The 26,009-nt window shown below is 39.8% G+C and overlaps 1 protein-coding gene across 2 annotated transcripts in view; it reads right to left on the bottom strand.

The window, feature by feature from the left end:
* The window catches only part of LOC132385327 (zinc finger protein 281-like), a 32,353-nt gene extending 7,707 nt beyond the window's left edge, over nucleotides 1–24,646 (bottom strand). The window contains exons 1-3 of one of the 2 annotated variants that reach the window (XM_059957341.1): nucleotides 24,556–24,646; nucleotides 10,578–10,973; nucleotides 1,055–1,180 (exon numbers count right to left, since the gene is read on the bottom strand). In XM_059957341.1, the coding sequence (XP_059813324.1) occupies nucleotides 1,055–1,180; nucleotides 10,578–10,931 (480 nt within the window). In that variant the 5' untranslated portion in view covers nucleotides 10,932–10,973; nucleotides 24,556–24,646. The remainder of the gene's footprint in view (nucleotides 1–1,054; nucleotides 1,181–10,577; nucleotides 10,974–24,555) is intronic. The other variant, XM_059957343.1, reaches the window with a different exon arrangement.
* Nucleotides 24,647–26,009: the final 1,363 nt, after the last annotated feature.

Genomic DNA, 26,009 nt, shown 5'->3' with positions numbered 1-26,009 from the left:
TATCTTTTTAATTATTTCTGTGAAACTTTGATTAATTAGTACAGTCACATCTTCTAGTCTCAATGTGTCCCAATTAAAAGGAATCTATTTTATCGCAAAACATGGCAAAATTTTCCTTTGCTTCATTTCCCAATGAAATATTGGGAAATATTTATAACATTTTTATGCAATAAACATTTGATATCTTTTTAGAAATTGTTTACTAGATTTTAGCAATAAAAGTACCAAGATTTTAGGATCACTATTAAAATTAACCTAGCCGGGCATTGTTCGGGGTCATTTTACTTGTTTGGAGATTGTTGATTTAGAATACTTACCAAAAGAAATTTTGTTTGGTTTGATCTATTCCTAGAAATAAATGCTTTAAATTATATATCTACAAATTATATAGTTTATGTTCACATGCTCCTCTTTATATACTGATAATGTAGTTTCACATCATCTACCACAAGAGATTCATTATACAAAGAAACGGATGAATATAGGGGAATATTGTGAGAAAATGCTTGTGGCTGGTACATTAACTTCCTGACAAAACTGCAACACAACAGTCGCAAGAGCTGCTAATCATATGAAAACAGATCTAATCTTAAGTGTTCTTGTTATAATGTATAAGTGCCAAAAATGTGTCAGATAAATACTAATTAAACACTTCCCCACTTTCATGCCCACTGTTACTTGAAATTTCCCTGATTAATCCAGTTTCTACTCTTTGCTATTTTAAACCCATTAGTGATATTTTAATTCATCATATTATGTACGTTCATTTGTTTCATTCTGAGAAGTTTCAAACAAAGAAACTAAATACTAAAAACGTATTATGAAAGATATCGTTATTACCTCTTCAACTACAAACTGTGTGGGGTAATTCTGTATTCAGGAACTCTGCATAGGCATTCAACCACAGGTTCTTAAGTACCTCGAATTTACCCAGTTTAAGCTTTAAAATTGCTATAAAATCTGCTGAAATAAATAAATAGTCTGAAAAAATAACAATACTTTAAACAGTTTTCTAAGCCATTTTGGGGTAATCCATGCCTTGACAGAACCCTACCTTGGTCGTTTCACTTTGCTTCCGCTTGGGTTTTGTATCCTGAGATTGGGAATTTTGTTTGTTTGCCCTCTTAACAATCCCTTGTTTAGGAACATTGAGGTAATCGTTTTCAAATCTGACATGTGACTGGAAGAAGTTAAATAAAGGAGAAATTATTCATTTTTGTTCTTCTATAGTAAACACTTTAAAAAAAAAGGGAACTTGCAGGTACTGAAGAGATTCCTGCTGTAATTGCAATTCAATATACACCGGAACTTTGAGAATGAATGTATGGAAAAAATCAAAAGGGAAAATATTTCTAGTTCAGGTTTGGTATTTAAAAGAATGAAGGCAAGATGAAATTAGAAAAACTGAAATAGCAGCAGAAGCTATGTAGAGCCAAATCAATTCCAGTACCAAGCAAACATATTATTTGATCATATACATTAACACCATTTCAAAAAGCTTGAGGTAAAATAAACTGGCTATGACAATGCTCTATGAAGTTAAACCGGTAACCTGACTTTGTGTATCTCTTTGATAGGGCAGGGCAACATCTACAAACTGGACCTCCAATCTCAGCTTGTTAACTGAAACCCCTGACTCCAAATAACTTTTGTATATGTGACCACAGGAGTTCACATACCTTTTTCAATAAATACATGTAACACCGGATCATCTTTTGCATTAAATAAATGAGCAATAGAATGCTCTTGTGTTATTTAATTGGTTTTCCTTTATCTAGTTGTAGGACTTAGGACTCACATTTTAGATCATATTTCCACAGAAACTGAGAAAATTCTACAGGGTTCACAAACTTTCTAGCGCCACTGTAGTAACAGCAAGGACTGTTAAATTGTTTTTATAAATGCTAATTCTTTGTACATCTGTATAGGAAACATACTATACAAAAGGACATCTTTGGTTCTTTGCGGAAATGGTACCCACTCCAGGGGTTTCACTACTGGCCGTTATTTGACATGCGAAGGACACAACCTAAGAGTTTAGCTCACTTTTGGAGGTCCGAGATCTTGTGGTTCTGGAGACAGGCAGATTGAAGGTTGGCGTCCCAGTAGGAGATCAGGATGTCATGGCAGACAGAAGATCTCTGGCTGTGTGCCCAGAGACCCAAAATCTTTGGGCAGAGAGCTTAGAAAAAATGATGCAATGGACTTTAACATCGTAAACCTGCAAGTTGTTTGTTATGTCTCATGCTGAATAATGGGTGAACAAGTAGTCTTTGTGGTACTGCAAGTCTGTGTCTTTGCTAATGCTTTGCTCAAGCTTAAGTGCTCAGTGATAGGTGCTGATGCTTTTTTTTTGCTGGTGGGGGGAATCATTGCTCATTGCCGCTTATGTGTGGGAGAGAGGGGGCCTTGGGGGCATTTTGGGGTTCTAACATTTAACTGTTGTTCATTCTTGGGGCACTCCGCTGTTTTCATGGATGGTTGCAAAGAAAAAGCATTCAGAATGTATATTGTATACATTTCTGACATTAAATGGTACCTTTGGAATCTTTGAAATTACACACAATTTATTAAAAGAAACACCATCTCTCAAACCAACAATCATCACAAGAAAGCTTTTTTATTAGATATACTATGTTCAAATAAGGAAATCTTTCAAATATCTGGCACCCAATTAAACCACTTCTGACGTTGTGTAAAATAACTCACCAGCCAATTGTTGAAAAAAAATATCTGGTGAGATAATTGTGTAATGCTCATATAAATGGTTAAGTAAAAGCTAGTACTTTTCACATGTATCTGTAAAAAAGTTTGTGAACCCTTTGTAAATAACTTTTTTTCATAAAATACGGTCTGATCTTCATCTTAGCTACAATAAGACAAACACAATCTGCCTAAACTAATAACACACAAAAATGTGTACTTCTCATAATGTTGAGTACACTATTTAATCAAGCACTGTCCAGGTAACAAAAAAATTTCAGAATTTTGGGACAGAAGCTGTCCAGCAATTCCAATTAATGAGTTGAGATTGGAGCTGTAGGTTGTAGAGGTGTCCTATCAAAAAGACACATAAAGTCAGGTTACTGACACAGCCTGCTTTTTTCAGAGGACTTTAGAAGAATTGTAGATACAAACTGGAGAAGTTACAAAAGCATTTCTGAAGACCTGTGTTCATCTGTCCATAGTAGGAGAAATAGTCTACTAATGGAGAAAATCCAGTACTGTTGCTACTCTCCCTAGGACTGAATATGCTGCAAATCTCACAAGAGCACAACCAAATGAGAATGGTGTTAATGGAAGGACACCTTGGAGGAAACCACTGCTCTCCAAAAACAAAAACTGAACTTCTCAAGTTTGCAAAAGACCACCTAGATGTTCCACAATGTTGGGTCAATATACTATAGATAGATGAGATAAAAGAACTTTCTGGCAGAAATGCAGATCAATATGGAGGAAAAAGGGCACTGCAACCAATACCCAACTGTGAAGCATGGTGGAAGGAGTATCATGGTATGGGGCTGCTTTGCTGCCTCAGGATGTGCACACCTTGCAATCATTGAGAGATCAATGAATTCAAAATTGTATCAAGGCATTTTACAGGATAATGTCTGTTAGTGTTTCTTCACCTGAAGCTTAATAGAAACTGGATGATGCACCAAGACAATGATCTGAAACACAATAGTAAATCAACGATAGAATGGTTTAAAAAGAAGAAAATTTGTCTTTTGGAATCAAACACGGGGAAATCTGCAGATGCTGGAAATTCAAGCAACACACACAAAATGCTGGTGGAACACAGCAGGCCAAGCAGCATCTATAAGGAGAAGCACTGTCAACGTTTCGGGCTGAGACCCTTCGTCAGGACTAACTGAAAAGAAAGATACTAAGAGTTTTGAAAGTAGGAGGGGGAGGGGGAAATGCGAAATGATAGGAGAAGACCGGAGGGGGTGGGATGAAGCTAAGAGCTGGAAAGGTGATTGGTGAAAGTGATTCAGAGCTGGAGAAGGGAAAGGATCATGGGATGGGAGGCCTAGGGAGAAAGGAAGGGGGAGGGGAGCACCAGTGGGAGATGGAGAACAGGCAGAGTGATGGGCAGAGACAGAGAAAACAACAAACAAATATGTCAGGGACGGGGTAAGGGGAGGAGGGGCATTAATGGAAGTTTGAGAAGCCAATGTTCATGCCATCAGGTTGGAAGTTACCCAGCTGGTATATAAGGTGTTGTTCCTTCAACCTGAGTTTGGATTCATTTTGACAATAGAGGAGGCCATGGATAGACGTATCAGAATGGAAATGGGATGTGGAATTAAAATGTGTGGCCACTGGGAGATCCTGCTTTTTCTGGCGGACCGAGCGTAGCTGTTCAGCAAAACGGTCTCTCAGTCTGTGTCGGGTCTCACCGATATATAAAAGGCCACACCGGGAGCACCAGACGCAGTATACCACACCGGCCGACTAACAGGTGAAATGTTGCCTCACCTGGAAGGACTGTCTGGGGCCCTGAATGGTGGTGAGGGAGGAAGTGTAAGGGCAGGATTAGCACTTGTTCCATTTACAAGGATAAGTGCCAGGAGGGAGATCGGTGGGAAGGGACTGGGGACGACGACAAATGGACAAGGGAGTCACACAGGGAGCGATCCCTGTGGAAAGCAGAAAGAGGGGGGAGGGAAAGATGTGCTTGGTAGTGGGATCCCGTTGGAGGTGGCGGAAGTTACTGAAAATTATATGTCGGATCTGGAGGCTGGTGGGGTGGTAGGTGAGGACAAGGGGAACCCTATCCTGAGTGGGGAGTGGCGGGCAGATGTGCGGGAAATGGGAGATGCGTTTGAGAGCAGAGTTGATGGTGGAAGAAGGGAAGCCCCTTTGTTTGAAAAAGGAAGACATCTCCTTCATCATGGAATGAAAAGCATCATCCTGACAGCAGATGTGGCAGAGATGGAGGAATAGTGGGAAGGGGATAGCTTTTTTGCAAGAGACAGGGTAGGAAGAGGAATAGTCCAGGTAGCTGTGAGAGTCTGTAGGTTTATAGTAGATATCAGTAGATAAGCAGTCTACAGAGATGGAGACAGAAAGATCAAGAAAGGGGAGGGAGGTGTCAGAAATGGACCAGGTAAATTTGAGAGCAGGGTGAAAGTTGGAGGCAAAGTTAATGAAGTCAATGAACTCAGCATGCTTGCAAGAGGCAGCGTCAATGCAGTCGTCAATGTAGCGAAGGAAAAGAGGGGAACGGATACCAGTATAGACTTGGCACATGGACTGTTCCACAAAGTCAACAAAAAGGCAGGCATAACTGGGACCCATGTGGGTGCCCACGGCTACGCCTTAGGTTTGGAGGAAGTTGAAGGAGCCAAAGGAGAAATTACTGAGAGTAAGAACTAATTCCGCTAGACGGAGGAGCGTGGTGGTAAAGGGGAATTGGTTAGGTCTGGAATCCAAAAAGAAACGAAAAGCTTTGAGACCATCCTGTTGGGGGATGGAGGTATGTAGGGACTGGACGTCCATGGTGAAAATAAGGCGGTGGGGGCCAGGGAACTTAAAATCATTGAAAAAATTCAAAGTGTCATGAACAAAGGTGGGAAGAGATTGAGCAAGGGGGGGGGGATAAGACAGTGTAATGGTATGCAGAAATGAGTTCAGTGGGGCAGGAGCAAGCTGAAACTATTGGTCTACCTGGACAGGCAGGTTTGTGGATCTTGGGTAGGAGGTAGAAACAGGAAGTGCGGGGTGTGGGAACTATGAGGTTGGTGGCAGTGGATGGGAGATCCCCAGAGCTGATAAGGTTGGTGATGGTATAGGAGACAGTGGCCTGGTGCTCCTTAGTGGAGTCATGATCAAGGGGTAAATAAGAGGAAGTATCAGAGAGTTATCGCTATGTCTTGGCCAGGTAGAGGTCAGTACACCAGATAACAACAGCTCCCCCCTTATCAGTGGATTTTATAGTGAGGTTGGGATTGATGCGGAGGGAGCTGAGAGCAGAGTGTTTGGAAGGAGTGAAGTTGGAATTGGAACAGGGTGCGGTGAAGTCGTGACGGTTGATGTCCCGTCAGCAATTAGCAATAAAGAGATCCAGAGCAGGCCGAAGACCAGAGCGGGGTGTCCATGAAGAGGAGGACGATTGAAGATGGGAGAAGGGGTCATCGGTGGGAGTAGGAGAGTCCTTGTCAAAGAAGTAAGCTCGGAGATGGAGCTGGCAGAAGAAGAGTTCAGCGTCATGGCGTACTCGAAACTCACTGATGTGTGGGCGAAGGGGGACAAAGCTGAGGCCCTTACTGAGGACAGATCGCTCTGCCTCAGAGAGTTGAAGGTTGGAGGGATTGGTAAAGACTTGGCACAGATGAGAGATGGGATCAGAGGGGGAAGGGAGGCTGGTAGTGTCAGTGGAGAGGGAAGGGTTGGGGTGAGAGGGAGATGGAGCCTCTGAGGGCCCAGGAGCTGACGATGGGATCTGAGGGAGAGGGGATTGCAGAGTGGTGGTGGGGGAAGGGGAGACGGGATGGCAGAGTGGTGGTGGGGGAAGGGGAGACAGGAGACACAATCGCAGCATGTGAAGACCCGGCCTGGAGTTCAGTGGTTGCGCAATCACTTTGAAGCTGTCCATGGTCATTGGAACCCGCGTTAGAGACACTGGAGTCCGGGTTTTCAATACACACTGGGTTGCTCAATGGCTGAGGTGTATCCATGGTCGTTGGAACCCACGTTGATGGTGCTGGAATCCAGGTTTTGAATATGCCCTGGGTTGCTGGGGCAGCCGAGATCAACGGCCGAGCCCAGGGCTGTGTTACGAAGTCCATGCCCGCTACTGGTGGAGCCAGCACGCTCTGGGGTCTGCAGATTGAAGATCTTGCGATCCTTGCAGGACGTGATAAAGTCAAAGAAACAGCGAATGCATGCATGGATCTGACGGGGGATGAAATTATGGACAGGTCCATTGCAAACAGAGAAGAAGGTGTCCCGGTAGCGTGGAAGGGATTGTGATAGGGACACCAGGTACCTTCTCATGATGGAGAGTGCCGCCCTCAGAGCTCGACGGGAGAAACAACGGGAGGCAGAGTCAATTAAATGTGAATACCTGGGATCCTCAGAAGGTCCAAATTGAGAGGCTCGAAAGTGGATCCTGAAGCCAACTGGAGTCAGTTGGCAGTGGAGACACATTCCAACGAAGGACATATGGCTGTAATAGCGGGTCTGGGTCAAAATATGATCAAAAAGTTGAAGGGCCGAAGGAATTATAGATGGAGAGCAACGAGAGAGTTTCTCTGAACTCTCATTGAAGAGAAGATTTAAACTTCTTCAGTGTAGCCATCACTGGCAGAGGCTTCGCAGTAGTGAATTTAAAGAGCAAACACGAGGAAATCTGCAGATGCTGGAAATTCAAGCAACACACACAAAATGCTGGTGGAACACAGCAGGCCAGGCAGCATCTATAGGAGAAGCAGACTGGGAGACTGTTTCGCTGAACACCTACTCTCTGTCCACCAGAGTAAGCAGGATCTCCCAGTGGCCACACATTTTAATTCCACGTCCCATTCCCATTCTGATATGTCTAGCCATGGCCTCCTCTACTGTCAAGATGAAGCCACACTCAGGTTGGAGGAACAACACCTTATGTACCGGCTCAGTAGCCTCCAATCTGATGGCATGAACATTGACTTCTCTAACTTCCGTTAATGCCCCTCCTCCCCTTCTTACCCCATCTCTGACATATTTGTTTGTTGTTTTCTCTGTCTCTGCCTGTTCTCCATCTCCCTCTGATGCTCCCCTCCCCCTTTCTTTCTCCCTAGGCCTCCCATCCCATGATCCTTTCCCTTCTCCAGCTCTGTATCACTTTCACCAATCACCTTTCCTTCTCTTCACTTCATCCCACCCCCTCCGGTCTTCTCCTATCATTTCGCATTTCCACCTCCCCCTCCTACTTTCAAATCTCTTAGTATCTTTCCCTTCAGTTAGTCCTGACGAAGAGTCTCGGCCTGAAACGTTGACAGTGCTTCTCCTATAGATGCTGCTTGGCCTGCTGAGTTCCACCAGCATTTTGTGTGTGTTGCTTGTCTCTTGGAATGGCCAGATTAACCCAATTGAAATACCTGTGGTGTTACCTGAAGAGGACTGTTTATGCAAGGTATCCTAGAAATACTTATGAACTAAAACAGTTTTACATGCAGGAATAGTCTAAAATTCCTCATCACTGTTGATCAGTAGCTATACAAAATGTTTAATGGATGTTATTGCTACTATAGGAGGTTCTACCAGTTATTAACTAAAAGAATTCACATACTTATTCCAGCCTGGGCTGTGAATGATTAAACAATGTGTTCTATAAAGTTGTGAATAAAATCACTTCCTTGCTAATAGTATTGTGTTTGTCCATTATTGTGGCTTAGAAGAAGATCAGACCACATTTTACAAATAATTAATGCAGAAAACCAGGTAATTATGAAGAGTTCACAAATTTGCTTGCATAGGGATTACAAAGTGAAGAAACTAATTTTTTTTTAAAAAAATGTACAAGTTATGACAATTTAGAATGGAATTAACAAAAAATTGGTATCAGCCTTTAAAAGCCTATTTGCTGTTTACTTGTAAGGGAACATTTGCAAGAGTAAAAGAAAAAGTAAAGATATTTTAAAGGATAAACAGCTCCTTTCTTCAACTATTACCAGACCCAATGAGAATAAGTGGATAGTTGAATGTTGTAATGAATTTGTTCAGATAAAAGGCTGTATTTCTCTATTATATTGTATGTTTCTTAAAAAAACTGTCAGAATGTTTATTGAATACTTGATATAATGTCAGTACAATAGCGTATATGGTCACGCTGTTCCAAACAACAAGTAAAAAAGAACTTTAGAACTAATTTTGTATAACATGCAAGCAGGAAGCCACATGTCTCATATTGTGCTGTGTTTACATCATATGATAATACCTCAAGCTTATTAAACATACGTTTGAGTCCAAGACAATAATTTATTCAAGAATTTTTCTCCCAGTATATGTAATGACGTGGTTAAGATTTCCACTGCCATGCTGTGAGGTAACTTATATGAACAGTTTTCTGAAAAAGCAGTGAGTCATGCTTGAAAGTGTGTTTTGGCTTTGGCTAAGATAAGGACCTATGTTGTCCAAATTTGGAATGTGGGTCAGCCAATCAGGAAAATATGAAGGGAGAAAAGGTTCTAGAGAGCTATGGGAAAGAGTTTTCAGAAGAACATTGGTCTGATTTGGGGTCTTTCTGGTGGAGCTGGGCACAAGGGAAGATGTCACAGAATGTCGTGGAAGGAGCGACCCCATTGTAAAAAGTGCTTTGTACAAATGAGTGGTTCTAGGGAGGAAGGGCCAATAATTCTGAGACAGCACATTGTTCAAACTAAGCAAGCAAAGTTTGGAGTGTGGTGGGTGCTTTCACAGAGTGTGAATAAGCAAAAACCCCAAATACCCAGTATGCACTTCAACATCATGTGCACACTGGTTCTAAGACTTTCTCAATAGAAGTCTAAACCCCAGTTTAAGGTCTAGACTTCCATAGCGAAATAAGGGCCAGGGAACTTAAAAATGACTGTGGTGAAGTGATCAAGAGTGGGAAGTGTCACAGATGTGGGTACAAAGGGACTTAACCAAGAAGGAGACACTAGTGGCATTAGATGGAAGATCTGGTTTCTATTTTTTGATATTACAGTGTGATTCAGTGATCATGATGTCCAATTAAAGGAACTTCAATTTGAGTGAACACTGTGTAACTACTCATACACATCCATCATCAAGAAAGAGCACATTACATTAAATTATACACATTAAATTATAAAGAATGAATATTTACCAATGTCCTTCCTTCTCCCTTGTCTCTGTTTCCACTCCTAATTCAGGTTCCTCTCTTAACCCTTTCCTTCTCCTTACCTACCCATCACCTCCCTTCAGTGCCCTTCCGCCTTCCATGGTCCATTCTTCTCTCCAATCAGATTCCTTCTTCTTTACATTTCCTCCTCCCAGCTTTTTACTTCACCCCCTTCCCCACCCACATTCCCCTTCATCTAATTTCATCTAACAATTGCTGGATAGTTCTCCTTCATCTCCTTGATATGCTTATTCTGGCCTTTCTGTCTTATTGAGAGGTCCTGATGCAAAACATTTCCTCCGTAGAAACTGCCATACTTCCTCCAGCATTGTGTGTGTTGCTCAAGATTTTCAGTATCTGCAGAATCACTTATATTTAGCAAACTTATTTTATTTCTTACCACTGTGATAAACAAGGGAAAAAGTGATTAAAAAATAAACCTAAATTAACTAGTTAAAGGATATTTTACTCAACAGATGAATGCTTTGTATAGTATACCAATGAAATGCAACATTGATCCCAACCTGTGTAAGTTGTGCAAATCTGCTAATAAAGCATTATTGCCAAAGTGGATGTGTTCAAGAGTTATCAGCATGTCGAATCATAAAATGATAGGAGGAATTTGTTTCTTGTAATATTGGAGAAAAGGAAATTAATAGAAATTAATTGGAAATCAACTGATTTAACTCCATTATAACATTCAACAGTCAAGCAATATAAGGCTTTGAATGGAAAACAGTATACTTACTACACCAGTATGAGTAAGGGTTTGGGTCAAGATGCTCTGTCCCCTGCCCAACTCCTCTTCCTCAAGGAGCTTATTTTTAAAAAATAAAAATCCATCATGCGCGGAGAATTTCTTCTCTTTAACATCCGAGAGGGGCTGCACATATTCTGATGAGTATTTTTCTGTTGGAGCATCAGGATCTTTTTTGAGGATCAAATCCTGAGGTACAGATGGTATGACAGAATGAGCAGCAAGGCTAGAAATATTTGTGATTGGTGGGAGGTGACTGAACATGATCATGCCAGAAGACAAGTTTGGTTCCATCCCACCATTCCTGAGGAATTCATTACCTAATTTGTCATGGACAATGCTCATGATGTAGGTCTAAGATTATTCAGTCAGATTGACAGCACACACCTAAAGTAATGAGAGGACAAAATATTAGACATGCAACAGCTAAGTGTTCACAGTTAAATATTTTGAAAGGATTACAAACACATTTTAAATGCTCTGTGATATCCAAAGCAATCAATGATACTGCATTAATAACTGATTTCTTAATACAATGGCACTAAAGGTCATTAATAATTTTGAGTAGACGAAAACTTTTATCTAAAACATTGTTACAGTGGTTGTTTTCATTAGTGGATTAATTTTCCTCTTGTCTGTGACATTATAATCATTCAGTTTCATAGATACCAAGTAAAAAATTATTCATTCTTTTAATGGAGTACAAGTAAGTTGGTGGGACTCAATTTTCATATTCATATTCACTTATCCAAATTATTTACCAAATATTGAGAAACACAATACTTCCAGACCTAAATTTGCTTTTGTCATAATCTGCCTTTTGCACTCAATTTCAACATACTCTGCCAAAGGCATTACTCAAAAGGTTAATCTGGTCCTGTTAAGGGATGAAACAATGAATATAGATGTCATGTAAGGAAAAATGGCAAAGGGAAAACATTTCAAAGGTAATTCAGAGTGTGCATTACTTACAGCTTCCTACAAAATAAAATTACTAATAAAAGATGTCCCCTTTGCATTTACTCTCAGCACATTTTTATAAATACAAACCCTTTTCATACGAAGCCAATAGTGGATTGCAAGTTTTCAGGAAGTCACCAATAACTCAAATAATCACTCATTACAACAGTGGTGTGCAAAAGAGCATTCTCTGAAATGGGTGGACTATAGAAACCACAATGAGTTCAATTCAAGTACCTAATAAAGCGGCCACCAATTGTATGTTGCAGATCTCCTTTGGAGGATACTACCAAGAGACCCAACAGAGGTTTGGATTTCAAAATACCATGTTTCAGTGCAAAAATTTATGAATATCTTTGTGGGCATAGTTAATGGCCTGTGCATTTTGTTTGTCACTGAGGCTAGGAGGCTGGAAACCTCAAAGATAGGAATTTAACAGAAATGGAAATAAAAGGAGTAAGCAGCCAGTGCAGGGTTCCTTTGTGACCACTCCCCTCACAGTAAGTATACCTATTTGGATACTGCTTGGTGGGATGACCTAGCAGGGCACAGTAGCAGCATCCTGGCCAGTGGCATTGTGGTCCACTCTGAGGGTAAGCAAGGAAAGGTGAAGTCAGGCAGACCAATAGTGATGAAGTCTCAATAGCTAGAGAGATAACAAGAGATGCTGTGGCCACAGAAGACACCAGGATGGTGTGTTACCTCCCAGGTGAAGTGGTTCAAGATTTCTCAAAACTGCAGAAGATTCTCGAAGGAGGGTGAGCAGCCAGAGATTATTGTGCACAATGGTATCAATGATATAACTAGAAAGGGGGAAGAGGTCTGCACAGAGTATAGGGAATTAGGAAGGAAGCTGAAGAGCAGGACCTCCAAGTTAGTAATCTCTGGATTACTCCCAGTACCACATGCTAGTCAGTGCAGGAAAAGGTACAGGTGTCCCCATTTTTCAAACATTCGCTTTATGACACCTTGCCATTACAAAAGACCTACATTGGTTACCTGTTTTTGCTAACGGAAGGTGTTTTCACTGTTACGAACAAAGGTAGCGCGCTCCGAGCAGCCAAGCTCCTCTCCTGGAACTTCATTCTAGCCAGCATTGTTTAAACACGTGCCTGTGAGCATCTGAGCTTTATGTTGATTTATTTTGTGCATCTGTTAGCAAGATCAGTTCTAAGGTATCAAAAAAGCCTAAAAGAGCGAGTAAGGGTGTTACACTTAGCGTAAAACTAGACATAATTAAGCATTTCATTCATGGTGAACGAAGGAAGGATATACTGAGTTTGGCTAAGGGTTTGTGGAAATTGACGAAGATGATGTTGAAGAGGTTTTGGCATCCCATGACCAAGAACTGACAGATGAAGAGCTGATGACGAGGAATGGATAACAATTGAAGCCGAATGCAGTAGCAAACAGCCCGAAAGTGAAGACATCGAGGAACTGAATGGGAAGCAATTGCGTGAGATTTTCGTTGTGATTGACAACGCTGCAATGATTGCAGAAAAATATGACTTTAACTTTGAAAGGTTACGTATGTTTAGGGCATATTTACAGGATGGTTTGAGTGCTTACAAAGAACTATATGATAGAAAAATGTGCGAGGCTAAGCAGTGAAGCATACTGTCATTTTTCAAGCCTTCCACATCAGCCATAGCAGATGACAAAACTCGACCTTCGACTTCGAGACAAGCAGACATAGAAGGTGACCTGCCTGCCCTGATGGAAACAGATGACGATGAGATGACACCCAGTCTCCCACCACCCCAACCTCTGACAACTCAGCCTAACACACCATCATCAGTGGACTTGCTGTCTTCCCAATTCCAGTAAGTGAAACTACACTGGACGTACGTTATTTCTATTTTATATAGGCTGTGTATTTTTGTGTTATTTGGTATGATTTGGCAGCTTCATACATTAAAGGTTACTGGAAAGAGTGCTTCTGCCGAGAGCACTTCAGTAAGATTTTCACTGCAGTGGACAGTGCTGTAACTCCTTATCTGCGAGGGATTGGCTCCTGGACACCCCGCAGTTACCAAAAAACGCGGCTCAAGTTCCTTATCTAACCTGTCTCAGTGCAGTGGTCTTTAGGACCCAGTGGAACCCCAGAACTTATTTAACCTGTCTCAGTGTGGTGGACATTAGGACCTGGCGGTTCAGCCCTGAATCTGCAGTGTTTCTGTTCATGAAAATAACGATGTTCACAATTTAAAATAAAGTGGAAGTAATAAAGCGATTGGAAAGAGATGAAACACCATCGGTCATTGGAAAAGCGTTAGGCTACAGTCAGTCGATAATTGGAACAATTTTAATGGAGCATGTGAAAGACCCTGCCCCGATGAAAGCTACAATTATTACTAAGCAACGCAATGATTTAATTGTTGAAATATATACATTTCCTAAGTGTTTTATATTCATAGAAAGGTAAAATATGTACTATATACTAAGACAAACATTTGACTGACTCTAAATAATACCGGATGTACCTGTTCCGACTTCAAATCCAACTTAAAGATGGACTTGGGAATGAAACTCATTCATAACCTGGGGACTGCTTGTACTTTAAAATCATCTCTAGATTACTTCTAATACCTAATACAATGTAAATACTATGTAAATACTTATACTGCATTGTTTAGGGAATAATTACAAGAAAAAAAAAAGTCTGTACATGCTCAAACAAGAAGTGCTGCAGAGGGAACTTCCAGGATTTCCTGATCCACAGTTGGTTGAATCCATGCATGCGGACCCGTGGATAAGGAGGGCCGACTGTATTTCAATTTTATCAGATCATTCCTGCTTTTACTATATGTTACTGTTAGTTTAGGTTTCATGTGTTATTTGGCATGATTTTGGGTCTGCGAACGGTCAAAAATTTTTCCCATATAAATAAATGGTAATCGCTTCCTTACATTCCGGCTTACGAACCATTTCATAGGAATGCTCTACCTTCGAATAGCGGGGGAAACCTGTATTGCAGATGAATTAGTGACTAAGGAAGAGGGACAGAGGACAGGGTTTCAGATGTCTGGGTCACTGACATCTCTTCTTGAGAAGGTATGATCTGAATAAAAAGGTAATTTAAAACCCTAACCAGAGTGGGACCAATATTCTTGGGGAAGCTGTTGGGGAAGATTTAATTTGTAGAAATACGTTAACCAGATTGATAGGGCTGAGGACAGGAGAGTAGGCATACGTCAATGTACTGGGTAATAAGGTTGTGAGGAAAAACAAGCAGATGACAGAATTTCAATCAGTGGGATAAGTTGAAGTATAATATGGGGCAAAATCAGAAAGGATTATGAATACAGGACTGAAAGTGTTATATATCTTAATATGTGCAGTATACAGAGACTGGCAGGTATGACACTGAAGGCATCGATGAGTCACGACTAAAGATCATAGTTGGGAGCTTATCAGCAAAGGTTATCATTGTATTGAAAGAACAGACAGGAGGACAGAAGGATTGGAGAGTCTTTATTGGTAAAAGAATGAAAACAAATCCTAAGGAAGAAGTGAAATAGATTTGGATAATGTAAAATCATTGTGTAGAATTTAAGAAACTGCAAAGATAAAATTAATGGGAGATAGAAAAATTAATGCTATGATAGTCATGTGGAATGGGTACTTCTGGTCAAGATGGCACCAATGAACAATAATTTCTCAGGCAATTTCTTCCAGGTAGCCAATCTCTTCAATTATTTCACTCATATTTTTTTTATCTTCTCCTTGCTCATTTTGTCTTATCATGTTTCTGAAACTGTTGGGAGCCTGTCATGTGCAATTTAGATTTCAAGTGAGTACCGTAGATTCCGGACTACAGAGCGCACCTGATTAAAAGCCGCACGCTCTAATTTTAGAAAGAAAATCAATTTTGTACTTGTACAGGCCGCACCGGATTTTAAGCCGCAGGTGTCCCACGTTGTAATATGAGATATTTACACAGGAAGATATTACACGTGAGGATTTTTTAACTTTTAATTAAATCCGTATGGTAACATAAACAAATATATATTGCAAATGCTTTTTTTCGAACAGTGCCTGTAACACAGCTACTTTTAAATATACATACGTATCGGTAACACACAAATTATGTTGCGTATACTTTTTTACTGAACAGTGCACGAACAACATTCCAATATCTCCTAACGACTGGTAAAAAAAATATATACTGCAGCCTACCAGGAAAAGTTATTGATCGCCTTCTTCATCTTCCTCCTGACCATCAAAGTCCTCTTCTTCAGTGTCCGAATTGAATAAAACCTCAGGATCTTGTCATTCACTTCAGTCTCTTCGTTGTCGCTCTCACTTGAGCGCACGCGGTCCTCTTCATCACACAGCAGTCCAGTCTTTCGAAACCCGCTGGTGATGGTGGATGTTGTGACACGGCTCCACGCATTTAGGATCCACTGGCAGACTTGAGTTAAAGATGCTCTTCGCATGCGTCCTGTTTTGGTAAAGGATTTCTCGCCGCTCGTCATTCAAGCCTCCCACTCAACGCGCAGCGCCACTTTAAATGCCCGGTTCACGCTGATGTCCAGTGGCTGCAAATACTTCGTGGTGCCCCCAGGAATCACAGCTGGAATTGAGTTTGTACTCTTGATGGCAGCTTTCACTGAACTTTCATTGTCAGCCGCTTAAAAAATCACCATCGGTGGAAGCTTTAGTCCGGATGCTGTGCAGCTCAGAACACAAGTAAAATGCGTTCTCTCATGGCCACTTGTTTTCAGTGTGATGGACGAGTCACCTTTTTTTATTAACAGTCCGAGTGAGAGGCAGGTCAAACATCAAAGGTACTTCATCCATATTTATGATATCATCTGGCCCGATGGAATTCTCCGCTATCTTTGTTTGAGTGAATGTTCGGAAGTTAGCAAGTTTTTGCTCGTGGTCGGGAGGAAGCTGCTGACACAGTCGTGCGTACCCTGACGGACAGGCCTTTTCGTCTCATAAATCTAAAACACCACGATGGCCCACCTCTAAAATCTTCGATTTTCATTTTGGTGGCGATTGCTTTAGCCTTCAGTCTGATCTGCACGGTGGAAACACCGCGGCCGCCTGCTCTCTGTGTGTTAACCCAGTCTTCAAGAAAGTTTTCAAGTTTGGGCCATCTGCTATGATTACCTCTGAAAGCTTTTGTCGTCTTTTTGCATTGACTCAGTTCTTCACGCTGGCGTCTCCACCGTCTCAACATCGATTCATTTATGCCAAGATTATGTGCAGCAGCTTGATTTCCTTCTTCAACCGCCAGACTGATCACCTTTAACTTAAAAGTTGCATCATATGCTTTTCTTCGAGTGTTTTCCATGTTGATGAGGGTGAGTACAAATGACTGATTTACAATAATTTAATTGTGAAAGTGCGCTTGATTTATCATACAATTCCATTGGACCTCTGTGAACTACTCATCAATTTTATTGGTCTACTGTTACGAGGCAAAATGTTTTTGGCGGCATGAAAAAAAAAATATGCATTAGCCGCACCGTAGTATAGGCCGCAGTGTTGTCGCAGTGTTCAAAGCGTGGGAAAAAAGTAGCAGCTTATAGTCCGGAATTTACGGTAATCTAGAGCTTTGTTGTCCCAATATTGAAGCAAGAGCATGACGTGACGTATGGTGTAGAAAAGACCAGAGCTAAGAGTGTGGTTCCATTATCGACTCCATTTTGAAGCATCAAAGAAGATTTAAGTATCAAGGGAAATGCATAGGTTATCACCAGTCGATCTTCATGGAGACCCCAGGATTCATGGTGGTCTTTAGCCAGGTTGGCGACATCTGGACCAGGAGTGACAGTCACTCTTCATAGAAAGATTGATTTTGTGTGGTGGTTTTACAATATTGACAGGAGGATGTTTTGAAACTCTGAGATATATATGATTAATATTGGTCTCCTTCAGTTTTCTTTCCTGTTGCTGATTGAATGGTGAATGATATGTTACTTTAGTGTGAGGGAGGGTTTGAGAATTTAAGGTCTGATATACTTGGGTCTTTTTCTGTGTGGACAATCTATTAGGTTTTATGTATGAAAATGAGTTTTGGAGTTTGCTGCTATTGTCACTTTTTTTTGCAAGGGAGAATTATGGGGTTATAGGATTTTAATGTTCTAACTGCCGTTTTCCAGGTAGGTGATGTTAGGTTTTGTGGGAGGGAGTGTGTTTAGGTTTTGATATTCCAGCTGACATTTTCCATGTGGGTTATATTTGCTTTTGTGTTAGGGATGGGTTGGGTGGGGTTTGTGGTTTGATGTTCCGGCTGCCATCTTCCGTGTGGGTAATCCATTAGATTTTGTGGGAGGGAGGTGACGGGAGGCAGTATTCAGGTAGGTTTAGGGAATTAAGTTGATGCTGGAGCACCTTGAGATTGAGCCCAACAAAGGAAAGACTGATGTTGTGTAATGAACTATATTTCATCAGTGAACTTAAAGAGCTGTTAGAAAGCTGTGATCCTATGATATAAAATACCCTGCAGTTTAAAGTTAAGTACGATATATTGATATTACTATGGACTAAAAGAATTTACGTCATGAGAGAGAATCTAGTCAGAGTTGAGTTAAATGGGACATTAGCAAGGAAAATGGCAAAACATCAAAACCTGGAGAATCTGGGAGCAAATCTGAAGGCACAGAATAGACAAATCCCACAGATGAAGAAATATTCTGAAAGGAGGATGAGGCAATGGTGGCTGCCAAGGGAAGTTAAATACAGCATATAAGCAAAAGAGAGGGCATGTAATATTGCAAAATTTGATGGAAGTTAGAGGACAGATAAGCTTTTAATAATCAATGAAAGGCAACTAAAAAAACTAAAGAAACAATGAAATATGAAGGTAAGCTAGCTGATATAAAAGTGAATACATAGTTTATATCGTTGAACCTCTCTTTTAAAGAGTGATTGCTTCTTTTCACTTTCTATGTCAACAATATGGATGATGACTTCAATGGTTTTTAAGATTTTGGAGTCCATTATTAAGGTTGAGGTTACAGGGTACCTGAAGATATATGATAATTGAGGCATGGTTTTCTTAAGGGAGATCTTATCTGAATGGGAATTCTTTGGGGAAATGAAAAACAGGATAGACAAAACAGAGTAAGTAGATGGTGTCTACTTGGATTTCCAGAAGGCCTTTAACAAATTAACACATTGAACTTGCACAACAAAATAAAAGCCCCTAATGTTAAAAGAAATATACTAGCATGGAGTTTTGTTTTTGACTGGTTGGAATCAAAGAGTTCGTACAAAACTCAGAAGAAAACCATCCAAATGGCTGCCAGCAACTAGTGGTGTTTCAAAGGGATTTGTATTGGGATTACTTATTTTTATGTTACATGTCAACAACGTGAATAATGGATTTGATGGCTTTGTGGCCAAGATAGGTGATATAATAATACATTGAAGGCCAGGTAATGTTGAGAAAGCTGCCTGAAGAAAGACTTGGACAGGTTAGAATTGTAGTTGGAATATAGAGAAGTATATGGTCATTCACTTTGGAAGAAGAATAAAGGTATAAGAATATTTTCTCAATAAATAGAAAATTCAAAAATTAGAGGTGGGACGCGACTTAGGAGGATTCCCTAAAGGTTGATTTGCATGCTGAGGTGGCAGTAAGGAAGACAAATGCAATGTTAACATTCACTTCAATAGTACTAATATATAATTAGAGTTTGGAAGGGATAACATTGGATAACAGATGCACAAAATGTAAGGGTATGGTCCTGGAGCAGACCATTGGGAGAAGGCAGTTTAAATGGTTTTGGCATGGACGAGATGGCAAAGGGCCTGTTTCTGTACTGTACTTCTCCATGATTTTACAATAGCAAGGATGTAATGCTGAGGCTTTATAAAGTGCTGGTGAGCAGCTTTTGGCCCATTTTCTAAGATGTGTTGGCATTGGAAAGGGTTCAGACTTATGAGAATCATACCATGAATGAAAGGGTTAACTTATGAGGAGCGTTAGATAGCTCTGGGCCTGAACTCACTGGAGTTTGTTAAGAATGAAGGGAATGTCATTTAAATCTACTGAATTTTGAAAAGCCTGGAGTGCTGTGAAGAGGATGTTTCTTATAGAGGGTGAGTCAGGGATACTTTGCTTAATGATACTGGTCTACAGTATTAAAATGTTTGAGAACCCCTGGTCTAGGGTCAGACAGCACAACCTCAAAATAGAGGTACATCCATTTTACAAGAGGACAGAAGGAATTTCTTTAGAGGGTGGTGAATCTGTAGCATTCATTGCCATGGCAGCTGTGGAGGCCAAATCATTAATTATGTTTAAAGCAGAGGTTGCTGGTGTCTTGAATAGTCAGGATGTCAAAGGCTACAGACATGACAAGAAAACAGGTTGAGAGAGGCAATAAAATAGCCATGACGGAATGGGGAGAAGACTCAATGGTCTGAATGGCCTAATTCTGCTCCTGTCTTACTGTCTTATGTTTAAACTGCTTTTTGTGTGAGTTGGACTGAGGTCTGTTTCCATGTTGTATAATACTAGGAATATAGCAATAATCCATTTATCGCTGCAATTAAAAAAATAAGGGGATGTTGCTGGAGGATTGGGGTATTGCTCATGTGGTTCCATTGTTTAAAAAGGGTTCTAGAAGTAAACCTAGCAATTATAGGCCTGTCAGTTTGACATCAGTGGTGGATAAATTAATGGAAAGTATTCTTAGAGATAGTATTAATAATTATCAGGATAGACAGGGTCTGATTAGGGGCAGTCAACATGGATTTGTGCATGGAAGGTCATATTTGACAAATCTTATTGAATTTTTTGAAGAGGTTATAAGAAAGTTGATGAAGGTAAAGCAGTGGATGTTGTCTATATGGACTTCAGTAAGGCCTTTGACAAGGTTCCGCACGGAAGTTTAGTTAGGAAGGTTCAATCTTTACGTGTTAATATTGAAGTAGTAAAATGGATTCAACAGAGAGTGTTGAATGGATTCAATGGGAGATAAGAGAGTAGTGGTGGATAAATGTTTGTCAGGTTGGAGGCCAGTGACTGGTGGTGTGCTTCAGGGATCTGTACTGGGTCCAGTGTTGTTTGTCATATACATTAATGATCTGGATGATGGGGTGGTAAATTGGATTAGAAAGTATGCAGATGATATGAAGATAGGTGGCGTTGTGGATATTGAAGTAGGTTTTCAAAGCTTGCAGAGAGATTTAGGCCACTTAGAAGAGTGGGCTGAATGATGGCAGATGGAGTTTAATGCTGATAAGTGTAAGGTGCTACATTTTGGAAGGAATAATCAAAATAGGACATACATGGTAAATGGTAGGGCATTGAAGAATGCAGTAGAACAGAGTGATCTAGGAATAATGGTGCACAGTTCCCTGAAGGTGGAATCTCATGTGGATAGGGTGGTGAAGAAAGCTTTTGGTATGCTGGCCTTCATAAATCAGAGCATTGAGTATAGGAGTTAGGATATAATGTTAAAATTGTACAAGGCATTGGTGAGGCCAAATTTGGAGTATTGTGTACAGTTCTGGTCACTGAATTATAGGAAAGATGTCAACAAAAGGGAGAGTACAGAGAAGATGTTGCCTGGGTTTTAGCACCTAAGTTACAGATAAGGGTTGAACAAGTCAGGACTTTATTCTTTGAAGCGTAGAAGGTTGAGGGGAGACTTGATAGAGGTATTTAAAATTATGAGGGGGATAGATACAGTTAATGTGGATAGGCTTTTTCCATTGAGAGTAGGAGATTCAAACAAGAGGATATGAGTTGAGAGTTAAGGGGCAAAAGTTTAGGGGTAACACGAGGGGGAACTTCTTTACTCAGAATGGTAGCTGTGTGGAACGAGCTTCCAGTAGTACTGGTAGAGGCAGGTTCGGTATTGTCATTTAAAGTAAAATTGGATAGGTATATGGACAGGAAAGGAATAGAGGGTTATGGGCTGAGTGCAGGTCGGTGGGACTACGTGGAAGTAAGCTTTTGGCATGGACTAGAATGGATAGCCTGTTTCCATGCTGTAATTGTTATATGATTTGTATGTTATTGGATCAGTTCACTCCATTAAAGCTATGATAATTTCAGATTTTGATTTGATTTCACACCATTACATTTTAAATCTTCAAATTTTCATATTATTATGTATTCTTTGGCTCCAGTTATATAACATATGTCCTGACAAAAAGAATTTATTAAACTGATCATCTCTCAGGAACACCGGAAGTTCGAAAGGGTTTAGTGAAGAACTAGCGAAAGAAAACCTACTGCTGCATCCTAAGTTCTCCTCTGTTCTGAAAATTTTCAAAATACAGTTGAGAGAAGGTATCCATGTCCATGGATTTTATACTCTTTATGTCTTTGTAATGATTAAACTCTTAAACTGGAAAAGAAAATGAGATGAAATGAACATTTTCACAAAATGCTTGACCATAATAGAAATAGAACATATATATCCTCCTCTTCATCAAAAGCTGTTTAAAGAAAATTGGCACAGTGACAGGCCCATGCAGGGACGTGGTAAAATGTGGGACTTGAGTTGATTTAATGAGGACTATGATTTTATTTAAAATAGATGTAAATCTTCACTGAGGGGTGAAGGAAAGTATGTAGATCATGTCTAAGTTTGATTTTGCATGTATGTGCACTTTGTTTCTTCTTTCTCTTGCTCCTACTCTCTTCTACCCCTGGTACTGTTAATATAGGTATTTACCATTGGGCAGTGAAATGTGGACTGATAGCCGTTAATTGTCTGTAGATATGCGTTTATTCAATAAAGTTCAAAAAAGAGAACATTTTCCTAAACACTGCAGAAGATTCCATGTTAAGTAAAAACATGTACATTGGATTCTGTTTAATTGGGTCACTGGTTAATCAAGGCAACCACTTAAATAGGACGCCTATTAAAGAACAAAAACTAATTGAGGAATCAGTTGTTTATTTAATACACTATGCTGCCTAGTTGGGATAGAACACAGCTGCTGAACAGTTTTTGACTAGCATCGGTCATGTGCCTGTTTGAGCATTAGACACTAAACTATGCTTAGAGAAAACAGTTTTTAAATAGTATCAGTTGCATGTTCATAAGGTAGTAATTTTTCTCACTGTTAGCAGGAAATAGGCAGTTGGACATTTCAGAACTATTTTGCTCTCTGCAGTTTCAAGCATTGAGGGTTTGGAAATGCCTGAAATGATGGGGAACGTAAGTGAAACAATTTTACTACTTCAACCATTTAGGATCTTGAAGATATTGACATGCATCTTGGACTTCCAAAGTTGAGATGGTGTAACTGACCCAGTGCAATGACCCAGTCCAGTTTAAAAACTTTTCTGCACAAGTTTTCTGTCCTCAGATATGTTGGACAATCACCACTATATTGGTATAGTTCTAAATTGTTCTGTATTTCATTTAAATATGTGATTAGTTACTCAGTTAAACAGTAATTTGTCTTTTTTATACCTTTTCAACTATTTCTATGAAACTTGGGCTAAAATATTCTGGTCTGTGTTGCAATTAATCAGAATTCACTATACTCTAAAATGACTCATAAGTCAGGCTGAAGCAGTACAAAAATAACAAAACTGATTTACTAATTAGAAACATGAGTTTTCAAATACTTATTTTTTTAAGTTATGATGATCCAGATCTAATTTGATATTTAAAAGAAAGGAACAATGCTAAGCAAATCATTGTAAATCTCTTTTGCTGTACTGATTATAATTCATGCTTATAAAGCCGACTACCATTAAGTTTAATAATTGTCATTTAATACAAAGTAGCAATTTGTTCTAAACCAATCAAAATCTGAAATATGAATTTTAGAAAGATCCAATAAGCAAAACACAATCTTGAACTTCCTGCAAATAGATTTCATACTCTTCTGATTCAGAACATCAGATGTTAATTTTGCATTCATTATGGACCTTAAGTAGTATAGTTAAGAGACTAACAATGGCAAGACTGAATTTATTAATTGACAGAAGAATACAATATTTTCAAAATGCAATACTTTACTTAAAGAAAAATAATAAGAAAGTTGATTTTTCCAAAAAGATCATGTCATATTGCTTTCTTCCATCCTTTCTTTCCGGTCCTGATGAATGGTACTGGCCATCTATAGATTCTGCCTGACCTGCAAAGTAACTCTGATGTTTTTACATGACTTCCTTTCCACACTAAGTGATCTTTCAAAGTAGTAGAACAAAGTATCACAAGAGAAAATCTGCACATGCTGGAAACCTGAGCAATGCACACAAAATGTTGGGAGAATCTCAGCAGGTTAGGCAGCATCTATAGAAAAAGTACCACTGATGTTTTGTGTCAAAACCATTCAGTATAACAAGATAGTACATTGTGAGGTACTTTCACTGACAAATTAACAGGTAGCATTCCATCTCCTGAATAATTACACAACATGCAGTGGCTGAACCAGATAATTTAAGTTGACAGAACATCCCAAAATCAGATTTTTTTCAATGTTTTGTTTCCTATGGAGTAGCTGGTGTAATATTCTCTGTGATAGCTATTGTCCACAGGCCACTATATTCCAAATATAACATTCCTGATATAAGCGTGATTTCTTCTTAAGATTGTTTTAACTAAACCAATTTTCCTTCAGCTGTGCAAGATTTCAATGGTATTTATCAGTAGATTAACACGGAAAATGTTTAAAACTATCAATCAATAATTTTATTGAACTTCATTTAAATGTCTATACTTGTTACTTTAAATATTTATCCCAAATATTAGCTCAAAGTTGATATGTTTTTTTCCTCTCAGAGGCATGTTATTTTATAGTTTCAGGGTTGGTTGGATAAAGTAACGCCGATTACGAGGAAGGAGGTTTGTCAGGAGAAGTGGCAGCCACAGGAGCAAATTCCCTCCAGGTCTAGTGGACGCCGGGCCTGGCATGCCACCCTAAAAAGACCAGGGGCTCTGCCGTGATTCAGGCCGCTTTGTCCAACGTCGGTGCTGGCCGACCTCTCAATATCGCTATTTATCAGCCGGCCGGCCGACCAAGGAATTCCCTTTCCCGCCCTTTCCCTCCGCACATCCCCATTCCCACCTACCTCGCATCGCCGTTCCTCGGATTTAAGGCCCGTTTTAGTCTCTAGTTTGTCAACATCCCTCACTAGCTCGGCTCCTCCATCTTGCCCCAAGCTGCACGCCGGGTAATACGGGGGCTCGGATGAGGAAAACCACGAGAGGAGCCGAATACTGTATTGCAGAACTCGGGTCCCCAACGTACGCATGCGCGGAACTTTCCTAACCGCTGTATGCTGAGAGGTTTGAGAGGTTATGCATATTGGAATCTGCAGTAACAATAAAAAAAAACCTGCTTGAAAAACTCAGTAGGTCGAGCTGCATTTGATGCCTATTATAACAAATAGTATATAAGAGACACTGATAATATGCAATAATTTTATTGCACATGTAAAATTTTGCATTGCTCTTGTTTTGTATACCAACAACTTCGGGCCGACCAAAGTACATCTTTTACTGAGTTAATGACCTTATAGCATTATGAGATGTTTTGGTGTGTCCATCTTAGAACTTTATAAGAAATTTCTGTAGACATCAACATTTTCTTCCTAGTGTTGAAAAACCTAATAGAAGAGGACATATGTTTAAACTGAGTGAAAACAAAATCATAGCAGTTGTGCAGATCTTTTTTCACAGACTGTTGTCAGTATCTAGAATGCAGTGGCGGATGCTGGTAGTGGCAAATAGAACAGATATGTTTAAGAGACTCCTAGATAGGCACGTCGCTATGCAAAAAATGGAAGCAATGGACTTAGGTAGGCAGAAGGGACTAGTTTAATTAGACTTTTAATTGCTAATTTATTTCAAGAAAACATCATGGACTAAAGAGCTTGATCCCATGCTGTACTCTTCTACACAGAGAAACAATTAGCTTTTGTTGTTAGTTGTACATTGAAACATACAGAGAAATGCACTGTTTACATCAAAACAAATAATCAAGGATTGTGTTGGACAGCTACAAGTGTCAGGTGCCAACATAGCATGCCCTCTACTCACTAACTCTAATTTCACATTTTTGTAATGTGGAAAGAATAGAGAGCACTCAGAAGACAACCACATAGGGTGAGCAATAAATTCCTTACATAAGTAGTGTGAATTGAATCATGATCTTACAGCTACTGCTGTAAAGCATATGCTCTAACTAATCATATGCCACTCAAGTAGCAAAGTTCTTCCAGCAGTTTGTTGATAACTTTGGTGTATCAAGATACTGGAGGAATTCTGTGGGTCAGGTTGCAACTACAAACCCCATTTCCAGAAAAGTTGGGATATTTTCCAAAATGCAATAAAAACAAAAATCTGGTTTATGTTGATTCACGTGAACCTTTATTTAACTGACAAAAGTACAAAGAAAAGATTTTCAATAGTTTTACTGACCAACTTAAATTGTATTTTGTAAATATACATTAATTTAGAATTTGATGGCTGCAACACACTCAACAAAAGTTGGGACAGAGGCATGTTTACCATTGTGTAACAT

The sequence above is a fragment of the Hypanus sabinus genome, chromosome Y, assembly GCF_030144855.1.
Source record: "Hypanus sabinus isolate sHypSab1 chromosome Y, sHypSab1.hap1, whole genome shotgun sequence".
Lineage (NCBI taxonomy): Eukaryota > Metazoa > Chordata > Chondrichthyes > Myliobatiformes > Dasyatidae > Hypanus > Hypanus sabinus.
This window is presented reverse-complemented; position numbering and strand designations above follow the sequence as displayed.